Below are 18,567 nucleotides of genomic sequence, written 5' to 3'. Positions count from 1 at the left end.
TCTTTAAATAAACGAAATTGGGTTTAGGGTTAGGAATACATTTTAGAATATGCCATTTGTCATCCACCGCCAAAACAGAAGGTTCTAGAAAACACGTTAGAAGTTGGTGTAAAATTAGAAGAATCCAGAAATGGTAGTCCAACTTCCGGGAGGCATAAGTTTTGATCCGTGACTCCGATTGATGAACCGTTACATTTCCAAAAAGCTCTCCAAGTGCTCTATAGCCCAATAGACCAGCTATGCTCATCCCCCATTTTTCGAGCCTGTACAAGGCCATTTAGTGCCTCAAATCTGACTTTGAAGTGCTCTTAGGAGGTCTCCAAGCAACTTAAAACTGCAATAACTTTCAAACCATAAAGCCTTTTGACTTGATTCTTTATCTGGAGTGTGTTAATTTACAAGTATAATCATCCCTCCAACTTACACCCTCTAATTCATTATAATTCTCACTCAATTACAAAATAACCTATTTGAAATGATATGCTATTACATTTAGTACTGTTGGTAAACAGATTTGTCCTTTCTTGTTTCTTAGGAATATGACTCTTAGTGCCCAAATTGTGAACAATATCTGGTTACAACAGTTGAAAAGCCGTTCTCTGATTATTGGCTTTTTTCTGAATTGGTTGGTACAACTCCCTTATGGAATGATATACAATGAATTATGTTTTGATCCTAAAACTAACATAGGGTATGCTCTTAACCCAAGAGCAGAAAAGGGCAAACCAAACTAAGCCTAAACAGAACTTAATCCAGGCAAGGGGAACTTTCTAGTCTATGAACCAAATCGTAGAACTCACACATCCTATGAATTCATACACTCAATACTTAACTAATCTACAACTATTAACAGAGGTATAAATGAAATTTTAAATTTTTTTCTAATGAGTCTTTCTCTGAATATTCCACAGCACATCCTACTGGGTTTATTCACAACCTCGAAACAAAGGAATGAAACATCCTTTCCTTCCTACTATAATTTAGGTTAAGAGAAAGAATCAGCTAATTAACAACTATCAACTTATTGGAACATAAAATAATTGACATAGAATACTCTTCGATTGACTCTGCAACATCAAGTATCTTACCCCAAAAATTTGCCGACCTTTCATTAATCATTCAACTTCATACATATAGAGTTTGAGAGATGACTGTTGCAATAGGAATTTCAATTGGTTCATCTTCTGAGGATGACAAATGGCAAGATGCCAGTTTGTTATATTACAAAAATTACAAAATTTGCAAAATTTACAATAGAAAACGAAAAGGGAGTGTCAACTGAATCACTTTGACTTCTTTCCTTTTTCAGTTTTCGCTCTATATGCCTTAGCAACAACTATAATTGGAATCATTTCTTCATGACTAGGCACATGTACATTAGTGAATCTTAAGAACCACTTTGAATGCTCTCGAGCTAGCTCCTTTACTGCATTTAGTTGACTTGTCAATTCTTCAGCAGCTACGTGTACGCATCCACCAAGCGTCTGCAACTCTAATACTCTGTTTTGACTGCTTGAAGTCATTCCAGATAGATTACTCAAGTATATGGAGAAGTTGTTCTTCATTACGTCTACCCCAATAAGAGCTTTCTCTTGCCCACTGGTTTGTGGGTCAGTGTGTAATCCTTGCATGAGTTCGAATGCTCTATCTTGGGTCTTCCTCACTTTTTCCCCTGTTTCTTTGAGTCCCTCTTTGGCTTCTTGAAACATCTCCAGCTTAAATTGCATGCTTTGGAGCCATTTGAACAGAGGCTCTGTCCCTTTCTTCAAAATCTTTGCTTCAACCGCCTCTTTTGCTTTCATTTGGATGATCATTTTCAGGAGGGAAATGCATTCATCACATCTTGCCTTCTCTGCGGCCAAAGTGTTGTGATTAGATATGATATTATCCTTCTCAGTTTCCAATCGAAGGATAACATTTCCAATTTGATCGATCAGAGCAATTCCATCTGCATTGAGTTTTTCAATCCATTCTTTTCCGATCTGGCCAAAATGCCTATCTTTTTGAAGCTGTAAGATGAAAGCTTGCACTTTTGCTGTGGGGTTCTCAGTAGTAGGCACACCAGTAATGGTTGCCAATGGAACAACTAACTGCCTGATAAATCTTTTCAATTCTTCAATCTTAGCCTTCATCTTGATTTTCAACAATTTGAGGCTCTCCAGTTGCTCTTCTATCACCTCATTGCTTGATCTCCATAGGCCCACCTTTGTATTATGTCTAGCCTCTCCAAGATCAATTGAATGCAGAGTGAAATCATCAGGTGTCATGTCTTCAATTCTTCCTGCTTTGTTTGGCTTTGCTATCTCCATTGTTAAGTGTCTTGTTTTTGGATCCTTCCCAAGTATTGTTAAAGTCTTCTGCTTCTTAGCTTTCACTATTGTAGACCCAGAGCGAACTGCTTGAGACACAGTATCTTTTGCAAGGATACTCTCCTCTTTCCTCTTTCTCTTCCTTTCCAAGGTGTCTTCTAGCTAGGACTCTGTACTAATCACTTTAGAAGTAGCCCCAAGTGACTCTATACTGAGCATTTCCTCTTCACTGGAGTCACTGCCACTGTAGCTGTAGAAAAATGATTCTTTGGATCTTGAAAAAGAAGCCTAGATGAACTTGGGGCTTTCTTTTCCTCTTGAGTTTTCCTCGTAGCTTCATCAGATTCAGTGGACTCGCTGCTATTGCTCTGTTCATCCCCGATCTCTACTATCTGAATGGGGGAACCAGTTGGCTTCAAAAGAGGAGTGCTTGCAGATGAACCAGGGCTACGACGAGGAAATGGAGTTGGAGTAACGTGAGGAGGTGAGACTGGAGTAGTAACATGAGGAGGTGAGATTGGAGCAGTAACACCATCTTTCGGCTCTTCAGTCCTCCTTGCTTCGGTGCTAGCTTGGGCTCCAATAATTGGTAGAGGACCGCCTTGGCAAGTTGGAGCTATTGAAATGTTTTTCTGCGGGGGTTGGTCACCTCCTCCTGCAGATTGAGCAGGTCCTTGAGCAGCTATAGTTGTAACACTTGGTGTGGCACTCTGAGAAGAAGTGGGAGTAGCAGTGGCTGGAGAAGCTTGAGTAGTCTTGCTCTTACTCCAACCCTTTTTTGCTGTCCACTCGACCCATTTTCCGATTCTCTTGACGATCCGGGCCATCATAACATTGAGGTCTTCTTCCATATCAACATATGGCTCGGAACTGATTGGAGTATTTCTCAATTTGGTCAAATATATATTACTATACATATTTTGTCCATCATCTTCTAACCCTTCCACATCTAAGTTAATGCCATATGCAAAAGCCCGATCTCGGCTTTCCAACTCATCTTTATAATCCACCCAATAATCCTCCACAGTAGTAACATGCTTGATTACGCTTCCAATTTGAAGCACATCTCTAGCATACCCATTTGGGTCAAACATAGGCCTCACCACTTCATACTCCTCTAACTTGTACTTGTTCTCAAATGTCTTCAGCATGTTTTTAGCATCTGACCGAGTCTCACAACTATAGGCCCCAACTTTCATGGGGAATTCGTACCCCTTCTTCAAACTGGTGGTCAACACATTCACCTGAAGCGCTTGCCTCACGATCTCAATGAGCACAATCATGTTGTTCGGGTATCTAGGCAGCTTCAGAGGAAATCCATCAAACGCTGCAAGACGCAAATAAGAAAAAGATGAGAATTGAATGAAATAACTGCCAAATTGACTGATGACCGCCATTGCTTCCGAACTAAATACCCGCGCTGGACATCCTTGGAGTTCCTTGCATATTCTCATTGTGAATGCATCATTTACTCGGATATACTCTGCATAACTATTCTGCAACTGCAGGCATGGATAAAATTCATATTTTTTTACATCATTAGGAAAATCCTCTAATTTGGGGAGTCCCAGCCACAATTGTAGGGAAGCCAACATATATATCAAGAAAGAAGACATAAAATGAATTGTAGAACTTAGCCGCACTGAGAGCCCTAGACAGATGTTCACTTACCTCATACACCCAGTCAATATATTGTGTATATGAGCAAATAATTTGCACCAAAAAGAAGTACTGTTCAACAAAATTAAGGGCTTCTACCTCACCTTTAAGTCGATGTAAGAGGACCAGAATGTCCACAATCTTAGGCTTGAGATTAGTGCCAAAAAGGGTTTTAGGGACCTTACTCTTAGCTCCCCTTGGCTTTTGGAACCACGAGCTCATGATCTCCTTTCGCCACACCATCTTCTTCAGAGAGAATTCAGATATAGGTCCTCCAATTGTTAATTCAGAGAACTCTTCTCGTTCTGGAATTTGCAGGCAGTTCACCACTGCTTGCCTATCAATTGAGATTAGCACTGTTCGATTTGGTAGTAAGATTTGTTTTGTATCCGGATTGTAATGATTGATGCATTCAATAATCAACTCTGGAGCTTGTACAACTACTGGGAATCCGGCTGCCTCTACTAATCCACTTCATCGAAGTTTCTCCGTTATGGGGTGAACTGGCTCCGTCCTTAGTCTCCTTTGGAAATCTTGCATATCAAAGAAGCGGAGTGAAGTGTTTGTGATATTCTGCCATATAGACTTGATTCCACCCAGTCCATCAAAACCGGTGAATCTTGTTGCCATTTGTCTAATATAAAGGTAAATTGAAATCTAATAATTGCAAATAGTGCAACGAGTGAACCTTGTAACTTTGAAAATTTTCGGAAGCACTATTCAACATAATAGTTCAAAAGAGAAAGCAGTGATTTGAAAATCTGTTACACTTATCTTTATATAAGAACCCTTAATCTGTCCGTTGATTTTCATGATCCGCGCCACACGAGCGAATTTAAGGATAAATCCGTTGAATTAGTAAATATGAGGGTTCTAATGGATTTTTCCCTATCTTTTCACTGTTCCCGTTGGCACAATGGTAACTTTCTTTAATTACGGACTTACTTCCCCATTTTTACCTTGTTTCGGAGAAATAGAAACAGAGTACTCCTTAGGAAGAAATCCGCCTGACTGGATTCTTTTTCAAATACCTTCACAAACTCCACTGATTTGCTTCAATTATGTTTCCCAAAACATCCCATGATATTTTTACACAATTACTAGGCTTTGTAAGAACGATTTTTCCATTATATGCGGAAAATTGTTGTCGAGAGTAGAAAGCCTGCGGAGGAGAAGGCAATTTCCAGTTTTCCACTTGTGCCCTCATTTTACCTTCTCTGCCGTAATCACTTTACTTTAAGCCTCCGGAAAATATAAAACTGGCTTCGAAAGTGAAAGATGAGACCCACTGACCCGCTTAACCTTTCCACAAATGCCTTTTCGAAAAACTGACTTCTTGGTTCAAAACTCGCGGAGGAGAAGCTGTTTCTGAGTTTTCCACCGATGCTTTCTTTATCATCTTAGTGAGTTTTGAATGATTCCCGCAGTGAAAACATGGCAATACTTGAATGATCTATCCATAACATAACTCCCCTCTCTTCATTTAGGCTCGCAAACTGAGTTTCACCTTCGGGGTGCGAAAACCCGCCAAGGAAAAGACGAAACTAGATTTTTCGCTAGTTCGACTTTCTATATATTCGGAACAAAATGAGCTGCAAGTAAGTTCATCTGAAGTAACATAACTCAAGAATCTCCATCGAGCAAGGTCCTAAACTACCCAAAAAGACTCATGATGATAAAGGAAACCCACCCGGCCATACAATGCGGGAGAAGGGAAAAGATGAAAACTCGATGGAGATACTTATCACTTGAGCAAGAAAGGACCAACTCGACTAGACTAAACACAATTCAAGCTAACTTCCACTTATCAAAATTGGTGCATGATGAGAAGTGGGGCAACAAGTACATCCAAAATAGACTCCACAACATGCCCTATGGGCTTACAATGTTGTCAGATTCTAGAGAAAACCCTTCTCACAGTACCTTCTCCCAAACTCCACCAATAACTTCTTTACAATGCCACAAATGTCCTTAAGTAAACCAAATTAGGTTTGGGCTTAGGAATACATTTTTGAATATGCCATTTGGCATCCACCATTCTAGAAAATACATCAGAAGTCGATGTAAAATTAGAAGAATCCAGAAATGGTAGTCCAACTTCCAAGAGGCATAACTTTTGATGTAGGACTCCAATTGACGAACTGTTTACATTTCCGGAAAGCTTTTCAAGCGCTTTATAGCCAAATGGACCAGTTTTGCTCATCCCCCATTTTTCGGCCCCGTAAGAGGCCATTTAGTGCCTCAAATCTGACTTTGAAGTGCTCTTAAGAGGTATCTAGGCAACTTAAAACTGCAATAACTTTCAAACTGTAAAGCCTTTTGAGCTGATTTTTTTTCTGGAGTGCTTTAAATTACAAGTATAATTATCCCTCCAACTTACACCCTCTAACTCATTATAATTATGACTCAATTACAAATTAACCTATTTCCTACATTGGCATGTATCTCAAGGTGCTCAAAAAACTCTAACCCTAAAAACTAATAGTGGAGCTATGAGAGTTGGAATCTTTATCTGACCCAAATGGGTATCTAGAAATGAAAACACTTTAAATAGGAACTGATACTGAGCATATTTTTGGGTGATACAGGATTGCCCTTACACCATTGGATGCTCCTGCATCAAATTTGAGGATAAAATTTTGTATATTGATAAATCTGAGATTTGAAATTTTAATTGTGAATAATAGAATTTCCTATTAGGATTGCTCTGATACCATGTAAATGCAGGATCTCTGATAGATATAAACTATAATTGCAGACTGTACAATTCAGATTTACCTACTTGAATATCAGATTGATTGTGTTGTTCTATTGATGCAGATCTTCAATCTTGATTCACAGTTTGTGTGAGACAATCTTCAAACACGAATAGCAATGGAGGACCAATGGAGGATAGATAGAGTTGTCTTGAATAATGTCTTTTGTTTTCCCTGCAAAGAGAGTGATCGTTGGGACTATACATGCCTTGTAATTGATATATGTCCTCGACGATTGCTTTGTATTATATATATGAAAGGAATCATGTCCTCGTAGAGACATGACTCTACGTGGCCTTTGGCCACGTAGGGTCATGTTCCTACGTGGGCATAATTAACAACAGTTTGGTGCATAACAAATACAATTTGTTTGCAATTGGTGGCAGTAATAGATATGTACAAGAGCCCTGATAACAATAGTCTCTTCAATGAGAAGAGCCTGATTCGATAAAGTCATTTATGAATAATCAATCATATATATACATAGACGTGTGTGTGTGTGTGTGTGTGTGTGTGTGTGTGTATAAAATTCTTATCAATAATATAATGCATAAAACAATGTGTGTAAATCATGAATTCAAATGCGCAATATCACTTTGACTGATGCTATACATCAACAAATATAACATAGATTCAATGATACCAAAAAGAACATTTATTACTCGTACCAACATACTAGAATGGCAAGGAAATATTATTACTTTATTGATACCAAACCTTGAGAGTACATACATCATAGTCCAAAGTTCTTTATATATTGGCCGGTTGATTGGGAAAACCAACGGACACAACCTGTCGCTATCTAACTACCTGCCCCAACAAGCGAAGCTAAAGCTTAATTACATCTTTACTATATTACATACTACAGTGGGGGAATGAATGAGAATATTTAACCTGACTAGCTTGAATCTAACCTGCAGCACATAAGGTTAGGTGTAAACGTGGATGGGGCAGAGTAAGGATAAATGGAGGAGGATACTTTGTGGGTAGTTAATAATATGCACTTCCAGGGCATAAATTCCTGTTCTGGGGATGGGATATCGTCCTCCCCGCCCCCTGCTTTATTAAATGGAACTTGGACACCTATTAAAATGGGAATGTCCTAAATTTTTTCCTGAAATTGGGAGCAATTTTGGTCGTAGAGTTAAGGTGTCTCCCCATGCCTGCATCTTTCAAACGACAACAGAAATGTGAAAAGCTTTGCATGAGATTTATCTAATTGAGATCAAGCTTTCTCATGTGTAGGAGAGGTAGACCTAGGAAGCCTTCCAGATTTGGTGAAGCAAAGTTGATAGTGCCCATCTGCTAGAATTTATTGCATGTTATTCCATTGTATTCTCTTAGCAACTGCGAAGATTGATATCTTGACAAATTTGAGTTGAACCAAAATTCATTGACAATCAAAATGGTAAATTTACTGTTTGCTGTACATTTTGCCATACAAAAGAAACAATGTACATAGGAGGGCATCACTTATTGGAAGCAAAGAGTAATTTATAAAATACGTATTCTTGATGAATGTGGCAACCTGTTGAAGGGAAAGGAAACTTGTGGTGTCATTTTAATGATTGTGGTGAAAGGTTCATTTGAATGCTACCTAAGATCTTTGTACTAAATGGATGTTTAGTCAGTATAAACCACTGATAAGAACATATCCGATTTGAATTCACTGATATCATAATTGAGTCCATTTTAGACTGATATCGTATGGGCTCATGTTAAATATTTAGTAGATGTATTTAAATATTCACATTTTTGACCAGCTTCTTTTAGTTTGTTTAAGTCACTTTTTAAGATTTTTAAAATTTAATTGTACTTATATGAATATCTGAAAAAATAGCTTAAAATTATCTGTTAAAAAATAACTTCATCAAAGTAAAAGAACCTGGTTAAAATGTGTACATTTTTCTATATCTACTAAAAAATTAGAATTTTACACGAGTCTGTACAATTTCAGTCTAAAACAGAGTCTAATTTGATATTGGTGAGTTCAATTCCCTGGTGTAAGCTATCCTCCTGCCATCCCTGAAATCTGGGAAAAGTTGCCATACATGAAATCTTTCTTCCTGAAAATTGGAGAAACACAGTAATACTGGAGTTTTCTGAGTACTGAGGTGCACAAGCTAAGAATTCTTTTGTGGCAAAGTTCAATTCAGGATATCTTTTATTGCAAGAGGAATGGACAAACTCTTAATATGATTAAACACACTTTAAAAAAAACTTTTTTGATGGATGGTTACATCTATTGCCTTTTGATATGTGATTTTCCAACAGCATTAAAGAGTTAGTCCTTGAATCCACTGAGTTTTGATGATTCACTTATTTTTATCTCTAAAAAGGAATGCTCCATTTTATTTAAAAAAGTCATCTGATATCTAATTTACCTTTATTTTTGTTTGCAGTGAAGCATCTGAAACTTGTGTTTTTAATTTGACGTAGAGCCATATGCACAACAAAGGGACAAGTTACAACTATGTTGAGGTGTGCATACACTTGTTTTTTATCTTTTCATTTTATGTCTTTTAAGAAGCTTCATAATCTATTATGCTATTCCTGCTAAAACATGTGTTAATTTCTACATACTGCTTGCCTGTAATGTATAATGTTCTTTTGGTCTTCTTGTTTGCCATGTATATTGTACCTACAGTATATCCAGTACTTAAGAGATGCTTGACATGGTAAAAGAAAATTGTTGATAAATATTAGAAAGTTTTAACTAGGCTAAGCAGTCAAAATAGAACATACTAATAGAAAACAAATAAGAAGTTGATGAAGCAAATTGCTGATCTCTTCAGAAATTGATGGAAAATTGGGACGTGAAAGAAATTTTAGCATAATTATTGTAGGCAGTCAAATAGCTCTACATTTGGTCAATGGAACTTATGGTGGGAAAGGAATGCTAAAATTTCTTGGAGAAAATTCGACCTAATTTAAAATGTTCATATAGTCATTGAGGTGTCACATGAAGTCAGTTGATAGTTGAAATTTGTTATAATCATGTGAAATGGTAAGATGGTTAATCTTTATAATTTCATATGAAGATGACATGCTAGTTAATCGTTATGATGCTATTATATTGTTATCTTGAAATCTTAGAAAATTGGTTATTCATCATGGGAAGTAGGATGGTGGTTTATGAATAATAATTTGTTATTGTAAATTGTTATTATATTGAGGAATATAATATAATCATGGAGAGTTCCCTTGCAGGAGCACATCAAAGGGGGGGAAACATTGCCAGAAAGGAATTGGGCATGGAGGGGCGCCACCATCATCGAGCAAATAGGTACAAGCCCTGAACCACCAGGGCTAAGGATAACGACTAGGTAGGCAAGAGTGTACATTGGATGACCATGAGCTAACTTGTTAAATCACATATCATTTAATAGTAAAAGAGATTACTAAGCATGAATTGGAAATTGAATGAGTTTGTACCTTTGTAATTGTGTTGTTAGTTGGAGCCTTCTAATGTATAATCATGTCTTATCACGTTGATATCATGATACCTACATATCTATAGATGTACATACGTAAACCAACTTTATATATATAAAGATGTATACGCATACTTGATATTTGGCGTATACGTAAGAAATATATGGTTGGAGCTTACACATGTACATGTATATGTATACATACATATATAGGTATCTATAGATACCATGATGCTATATGCTAAGACATTATTATTTCTTTCACCTTTGATTTGGGGTTTTGATTATTATTTTGTTTGCCTTGAGTGACCCTCTATGTTTCTTTCTTCTTTCATCGGGCTTATTACTGGGAAGATAATAAGTCAAATATTTGAATCGGTGGCTTCAATTTCTTTGAGCGTTGGCTTTATAACTCTCCAACACCCACTTCTTGATAACCGATGGAGCGCATGGGAGTTATATACACTTTCCATTGCCTTAAGTTATAGCTCTTGGAAGTTCAGTTTAAAAAATCGTAGCTTATTTTGTTTTTGTGACCTTTATGTATTTGTGTTCGAACTTTGCTTGCAAGGGCTGGAGATTCATATCTGCACTAGAGTAAATATTAACTGCTGGCAATATTGCTAAGTTCACCTTCATGTATAATTATTGTTGTCTTGCATATTCTTGCTTTAAACAAAAATTGATACGAATCAACAAGTGTACAAAGATTTTATGCGGTATTTCTATGTTGTGAATTATGTTTAATCAGCCCCCTTTATATGCTCTTAACTTGCAAGTAGTTGAAAAGATATATTTCCATGATGGTATGATTCTTTGATGCATACTGGCCGTAACCAAAGGCTAAGGGCTTTTCGATTTTGAAAGCACATAAGTTGTTCTTCTCTGTTTTTCTTTTGTTGGAGATTATTAGGTGATATTACCAGTATGTCCCCGCATCCTCATTAGTGAGGGACATCATTTTAATTGTTTTTCAAGCATTGTAAATGTGTAACCTGTATGTTGCATGTAGAGATATTTTAATATAAGGCATAAGCTTCGGTTCTTTCCTTTATTTCTGATCTTGTATGATAACTGCATAGGGACAGATCATAGTTCCATAACATGTTCTATATTATATTATGCATTTAGTAATCTTGTGAGAATCTGAATCCTATATTATGAAACTCTGACTTACTCATTGGTATTTGTTGTATACCAGCTGTTGTAAGAATCAGAAAGCTATTCAAAGAAACCATATGTCCAGGATCTCATCGTTATAGCAGTCTCCTGTGATGCACCCAAGGCTAGTGAGGCTGTGTGAATGGGTGAAGATGAGGAGAATCTTGCAAGGAAGAACAAAATTGCAATAACATCTCAGAAAGAAATTACTAAAACATCCAAGACAGCTCTTGATGGTCCAACTATACTCAATCGTCAAGTCGAGTGGTGGAATTAGGTACAAGGATGCTCAGTGGCTGGTTAAGTTGCTCCATGTCTATTTCCGGGTAGGGAGGGCCTTTCCAGTAGAGAAAGTGTGGGGATAAGTTTAAGGTCCATGGTTGGGTGGTTAAGCCCTTGACAATGTTCCCCTCTCCACAAAATGTCAGGACGTGTATTAGATAAAGATAAATTGAGTATTCAAACATTTATTGGTAATGGTTATTTTTACTTTTATGATATTTATACAAGTAGATGATATTTATGATGGATTAATTTATATCATTGAATTCAATCTATCTCCTTGATGTAAGCAACCTTTCTCGTCAATGTAATTGGTAACCTGTTAGATCAATTGACCCTCCAACTCCTGTTAGATCAATTGACCCTCCAACTGAATATGAAATATATCTATAGGATTGTTATTTCAGTCTTTTATTCATAAGAATAATGATTATGAGGATATCTTCTAATCTTATGTTATTGCCACAGTTAGCAATAGGAAGAAAAGGAATGAAACATAGGTATCTGACACCCCAAATGATATAGTGGTATCTGATGTCCTAAATGATACAATGGTATTTGATGCCCTAAATGATATAGTTATATCTAATGCCCCAAATGATACAGTGGTATTTGATGCCCTAAATGATCTAATGGTAATTGATGCCCTAATTAACATAGTGGTATGTGATGCCCTAAATGATCCAATGATAATAGATGCCCTAATTGATATAGTGGTATTTGATGGTAATCGTCATTTGATTTTGATATAGTGGTATTTGATGGTAATCATCATTTGATCCTAAGTGGTATTTGTGGACTAACCTGGGTGTTTGTAGAAGCATCCCTAGATTGTTTTCGGTTTCGAATTCCATAGTCTAGATTTGAATTTCCATAGTAAATTCATTGATGATGTTTTCAATTCTGTTTAACTAATTGTAACTGTTAATCTCATTGACATGAATGTAATTGATATAACTATCTTCCTATGAAAATGAAGTAATAACTGTATTTCTTTGATATGTTAGTTGTCAGTTAAGACTCGGGAAAAATTGGTTGTTACAGTAGAATAGATTATGGATTGAAAGAGAAGCTTGTATTGCTGAAATAATAAATCAATGAAGGAGACATATGAGGAGGGCACAAATTATATGGAAACTAGCAAAGGAAAAGTTTCCTCTGTTTCATTAGAAGAGAGATCTCCTTGATAATTGGATAAAGTAGATTGTGAACAAAAATCCATATTAAAATGGACAAGACTGGCCTAGAAATTAATCAAGTTCAAATTCGACGAGGTGGCCAATATTGCTTATGCTTTTGATCTAGGAGAAGAGATGTAATGTCCCCATTTTAGCTCATTTTGGATTGCAGTTCGGTTTAGGCTATCACCGGGTCCTTGTAGGTAATACTGGTGATTAGAGGACCTTGTTGTGGAGTTATTTGGCTCACGAGAGGATGATTGTGAGTGTGTGTCTCACCAAACCCTCCATATATTCTTAAGCTAGGTTGTGGGTTTTGGGTCTGTTTTGAGGGACCAACAATTTATAGTAAGTTGATGGATGATTTCAACAAGCTCAGATGATTTAGAGGAGTTATATGATGCTTTTAGCAGTTATTTTTGACTTCCGGATTGGGCTCTAAGATTCTTGGAAGGAGTGTCTATTTTTAGAAAGTCTCCTAGTTGGGATCATTGATCATATTTCATCATCACGATCACTTCGGTGCGATTGGATTTCACTTTCGGTGTGTTTGGGTCATTTTCACAAAGTCAGATGGTTTGTTGGTTATAATTTTATTTTGTGCACTAAAGTTGTTATTTCTATTGAAATTGTTTAATGGGCTCCTTAGCATTATAGCTTGTTGGAATCGGGATGAGAAGTTTTAAATCATGGGTACATGAAACAAGGACCTTGTGCGTTAGAATATCATTATATTAATGAAAAGGTCATTTTTGGAGCAATGGGGGAGTTTAAATTAATAAAGTGACTTTATCATATGTCAACTTTAAGTTATAACTTAAACTTGCTCTTGGAGAGAAATATAATGAAATATTATATTTTAGACTTTACAAATGTAAAGAGGCTCATGTAGGTTATGTGAGGTATGTGTTGCAATATTCAAGCTTAGTTTGCATTTGAGAATTATAAATGCATTCAATGCGAAAAAAGAACCATTCTGTTGTGCGTTTTGATATGGTGAATTTGTTGAGGAGTTTGTGCCTAGGGCTTGTGTAATTGAAAGATAGAAGAATTGAGAATTCTTTTAAGTATTTTTCTCTTTGAATTGGTTGTTCTCTACAAGTGAATTGTTCCAGTAATAATCTCATTCAGAGATTTTAATTGTACTTAGTTTGGTGATCCAATTGTGAAGAAGATTTAGCATCTCATATTAGATATAATTTGTAAGAACAGAGACTGTTTATTAATTACCGAATCCATGATCATGGAGCTGGGATTGAATATAGAGGCTGCCGCTGCCATAGTTTGAGGGATGACTTTATTGTTTCCTGCCCGTGTTTTAGTAGAAGCCTGAGATTCGTTCCCTAGTGGTTGCAGTTGATTATCTAAGGCAATGAATATAACATTAGCAGTTGCAATATCATCTTTGGAAGGCAGCATTTTTTCCTAGTATAGCTGCGTTACAACTTTGGCTCATACTGAAGGTTATTTGGATGCACATTTGATCTCCAGTTTCACAAGAATTTCATAGTCAGATATTTTCATTTAGATAATTGCATTGTCAGAAGATATAAATAAATTTGTGGAAGACATTGTTGGAATAGTAATTCAGATTTTTTGCATTCTGTTGTTCATTTCATTTATTATTGTTGAAAAACCCCAAGAAAGCAAATATTATTAAAACACAAAAAAATTGCAAAACAATTTCAAAATCCAAGCAAAATATCTTCATCGGCTAGCATTATCTGATCAAAGAACCGACAGGGTTCTTTACAAAAGACAACAATATTGCAGAGGCTTTGATACTTGTGTTAATTTAGGATCTCTGATAGAAACAAGCGTTATAATTATTGATAGAATACAGTAGACTCAGATTTACTTACCAATCTGATACTGTGTACTGTGCTGTACTGAATGTGCAAATCTTTGAGACTGGGTAATTACTGAGGGTGGATGAACTAGCTGTGATTAATATCTTGTTTGCTGATACAATAGCTATGACTGAATAATGTTTAATGTCTTTATTTGCTGGAGTAATCGCTGTGACTGAGAATGCCTTGTAATTTATTTATAGACTGCCGATTAACTCCTTTGTTATATATGCAAAGTGTATGTCTTTGTAGAGACATGACTCTACGTGGCCAATGACCATGTAGGGTAGGGTCATCTCCCTATGTGGACATAGTACTAAATCATAATTGATCATAATTCGGTGGTTAACAAATACATTAAGATGTCTTTCAACCGATAACCATTTGGTGCACTATTTAGTTTGTCTCTTCTTATAATAAGAGGCTGATAAGAGAAGGAATACTATGTCATGCACAAAATAACGGGACAAAAACAAACGATTTTTTTTTAAAGGATGTTGAATCCACTAAATTAATACATGTCACCTAACAAGTTTATGAGGAGATTAGAAATGAATTACAATTGTGATTTGACAGTGTAGAGTTGATGTCTCAGTTAGAGAGTGATATCATAAACTGAGCAAGCATTAGGTCCCTTAGTTCCTAGGTCATAGCTGAATTGTTAAGCTCGATTGATTACCTAAGACACATTAGGTTTTGACATAATTCTATACATTTGTTTTACAAGTTAAACTATAGGTATGTTGAAACACAGACATAGTTTTTCCTAGCAATACCTTAATACTTTACCTAAAGATTTATTACTCAAGGAAACTTTAATGTTTCATTAAATCAAATAAAAGAGTAAATACAATTTTCTAATACTAATATTAATTTCACCTTATTCCTAAGTTCATAATCCAATTATAAAGAGAAGATACATTATCTATCCCTAATATAACATCCCCACTAACTATTCTTACTAGCTAACTCATTTCACTTTCTAATCAAAACAATCGATTATTGAAAATAAAGCAACCATTTACAATTTAATTAAATGGATTTAAGAATAACTAAGCATTAATAATTTTAAATCATAAGCTAATTGAAACATACTATCCTAACTATTAACTACTAACTAATATCTAATCACTAATCCTAACCAACTTAATTCTTACAAGATATAATATATTTTAACTAAATTAAATTAAACCAAAACAATACCGATAAAACAATATACTAATCCTACTTACTTAAAAATGTTACATAAAACTAGTCTTAAATTATATTATGTTAAAACTGTTTTAACTATCCGAACCATCTAACTCACATGCTAGCCTCTTAACCCCTCACCTATCCTCTAACCTTAGCCCCTTACTAACTCCACTAACTCCCCCCAACCCCCCCCCCCCCCCCCCCCCCCCCCATGTTTCCCTAGGCTCACGTAAGCACTTCATATGTGGCTCACGCTGCTCAATGGGGAGTTGCAGGTGAGCTGCAATTGGATTGGAAGGGAAGTCAGATTTTAAAATGGAGGGTGGTTATCTATAAAACTTTCGAACCATTTCCTAGCCGCCACCTATCCCCACTTGTCAAGGGTAGATTCCTAAGAAGGCCTTTACGTGACCCAAGAGGATGCTGCCCCAAATCTGGCATGCTGTCCCATCACAAAATTCGCAGCTAGCTGAGGGGAAGAGAACATTCCAAGGAGCATTTATTGGTGGAGAATAGTTTTGAAGGAGCAATGCAACTAAGTTAGGTTTTTTCATCATTTCCCTCCCATTGCCATTAATGCTTGAGTTTATGTTTATTTTTGACTTTGCTTGCTGCCTCCAATCCACATGAAGGGGTGACGTCATCATTTTGAGCGCATAGCCAAGGGATGGTTATGATTAAAAGTTTAGTTGTTGTGGGTAGGGATAAGGTAAGGATGAGATACGATAGACTTATTCAATTGATTTATTCTTTCTATTTTTATTTATTTATTTAATGTAATATATTTTATAATTACAAACTATTAATTGAATGATGACAAGGATTTTTTAAAAAGGGAATCTTTTAAAGTATATTCTCTGTTATCAAGAGAATTAAAATTCCTCATACATAAGGGAAAGAGCATTTTTTCTCTAGAAAGATAAATTTCCTAAAGATATATTTTTTTCACTAAGTGTTGAGTTTTTCTCTCATACAAATTTGTTTACATGGCATAAGGGGGATATTTTTTTTGTTAATTTTCATGGATAAATTTAATCATAGATTTTTGATGTCACATTTATGCATTAGAGAAGGAGTATATATATTTTTTCAATGGTTACTACAATGCAAAATGAAATGACATCCATATAAATTGGTTTTTCTCTAACACATGTTCATAATCAAAATGCATAACTTATGCAACATCATTGCATCTAATCACCATTAATCATATGCATATGAAATGAATTATAAAGAATGCTATATGAAACAAATTGCTCATTTATTCTCATCATAGGTGGGCTAGCTACTTCATATTTATTTTATTCAAAAACCTGATTCAAGGACTTCATCGGAAAAGAATCAAGGAAGAAAACCCAATATCATTGTCATTTCAAAATAAGGTTAATGAATTTTACATCAGGATCATTATTCCGAGAAGAAGTCTCCAAAACATTTGAATCAAAACAACAAAACTCTGAATCCAGTTTGGCTCCATATTAAGGTATCAACTATGAAATCTGCAAATTTACATCAAGGTAACCATGGAGAACCGAAATTGATCGGTGAAAATCAGATTCAACCACATAGGCACATTTAACTAATTACTCCCATCGCAGGTTTGCACAACAAGTTCCTTAAAGAACCAAGACTAGGGAGAAGGTGGATTTTTTCAGGGTATTAGAAGTCAATCACAACACCAAAATAGATGCCTCTTCCGAGGCTAATAATCACAAGAACTTTCGTTCTTTCACTTCTTATCTCTTGAAACACAAAATGGTTTGTATTGAGAAGTAGGGGCCCATAACACCCTACTTTTCTCCCTCTCTTTATCATGAGGAGAGTCTCTACACTGTCTCGGAGTCCAACTGAGGCCCTCCTTCTGTACATGGCCACTTCTACCCTATTCGAGGATGAGTAATGCGAACACAACCCTCACAGTTTTCCTCACAAAACAAAATGTAAAACATGAGAGAAAAACAATTAAGAAACCCATAATGACCCATCCCTCACATGTTTCATCATATATATGAATACATACACATGCAAAAGACCTACTTAAGAAAATGAAAACATAACATGAAGAACAAGACCGTGAAGGATTCCTACCTTCACAAATGGTTATGGCAATTGAAATTTTGAGAAGAGCTAATCCTTCTTCCCCCTTCAATTCTGATTTTACTCTCTCTAAATGTAGAGAATGGGTGAACACTCTTCAACCCTCAAATTTGCAACTAAATAGGCTTCTAAACTCACCCACCTAAAATTGTAATAACTCCAAGTTTGACTAAGGCCTTCTAGGGTCTTTCAACTTGATCCTACCATTAAGACAACCTTTTTGGTGGAGTGTAAACTTGACAAACTCATGGAGAAGTTCAATTTTTGCACTAAAGAAAAAATGAGATATTTAGGAGATGATAAAAGTGAACAAAAGGGTCTAGAGGGGTGAAAAATGTCCCCAACCCATACACATACCCACTAGGCATTTGGTTTGCATTATTTTGGCCTCTAGGATCATTTTAGGACCTATTAATTTGGCTTGAAATATTTGAATTTTCAAAAAACTTTAAGAATGACACCTTTTCATTAAACCCTAATTAGGGTAATTAATCTAGTTACCAACTAATTAGCCTTAGATTACTAACTTAATCCATCTCAGATTATCAGGTTACTTGGCTAACCCTAATTAATATGCTGATACACATATGAATTATGAGTGTCAAGTGACACCATAAGATTTACTGTTACATAACATTAAACACTTC

The 18,567-nt window shown here is 35.9% G+C and overlaps 1 protein-coding gene across 14 annotated transcripts in view; it reads left to right on the top strand.

Moving 5' to 3' along the window:
- The window catches only part of LOC149546234 (pentatricopeptide repeat-containing protein At2g03880, mitochondrial-like), a 181,566-nt gene that overhangs the window by 80,286 nt on the left and 82,713 nt on the right, over nucleotides 1–18,567 (top strand). For 8 of the 14 annotated variants that reach the window (XR_016353679.1, XR_016353678.1, XR_016353675.1 and 5 more), the window contains 2 exons: nucleotides 9,127–9,205; nucleotides 9,935–10,010. Coding sequence is in view for 2 of the 14 variants with exons in the window: in XM_089791074.1 (XP_089647200.1) it covers nucleotides 9,170–9,205; nucleotides 9,935–10,010 (112 nt within the window). In the remaining 12 variants the exon portion in view is untranslated. Of the gene's footprint in view, nucleotides 1–9,126; nucleotides 9,206–9,934; nucleotides 10,051–18,567 lie in introns of all 14 variants that reach the window. The other 6 variants (XR_016353681.1, XR_016353683.1, XR_016353680.1 and 3 more) reach the window with 2 other exon arrangements.

Source organism: Cupressus sempervirens, chromosome 7 (assembly GCF_028749045.1).
Source record: "Cupressus sempervirens isolate cs-2001-9-10 chromosome 7, ASM2874904v1, whole genome shotgun sequence".
Lineage (NCBI taxonomy): Eukaryota > Viridiplantae > Streptophyta > Pinopsida > Cupressales > Cupressaceae > Cupressus > Cupressus sempervirens.
This window is presented reverse-complemented; position numbering and strand designations above follow the sequence as displayed.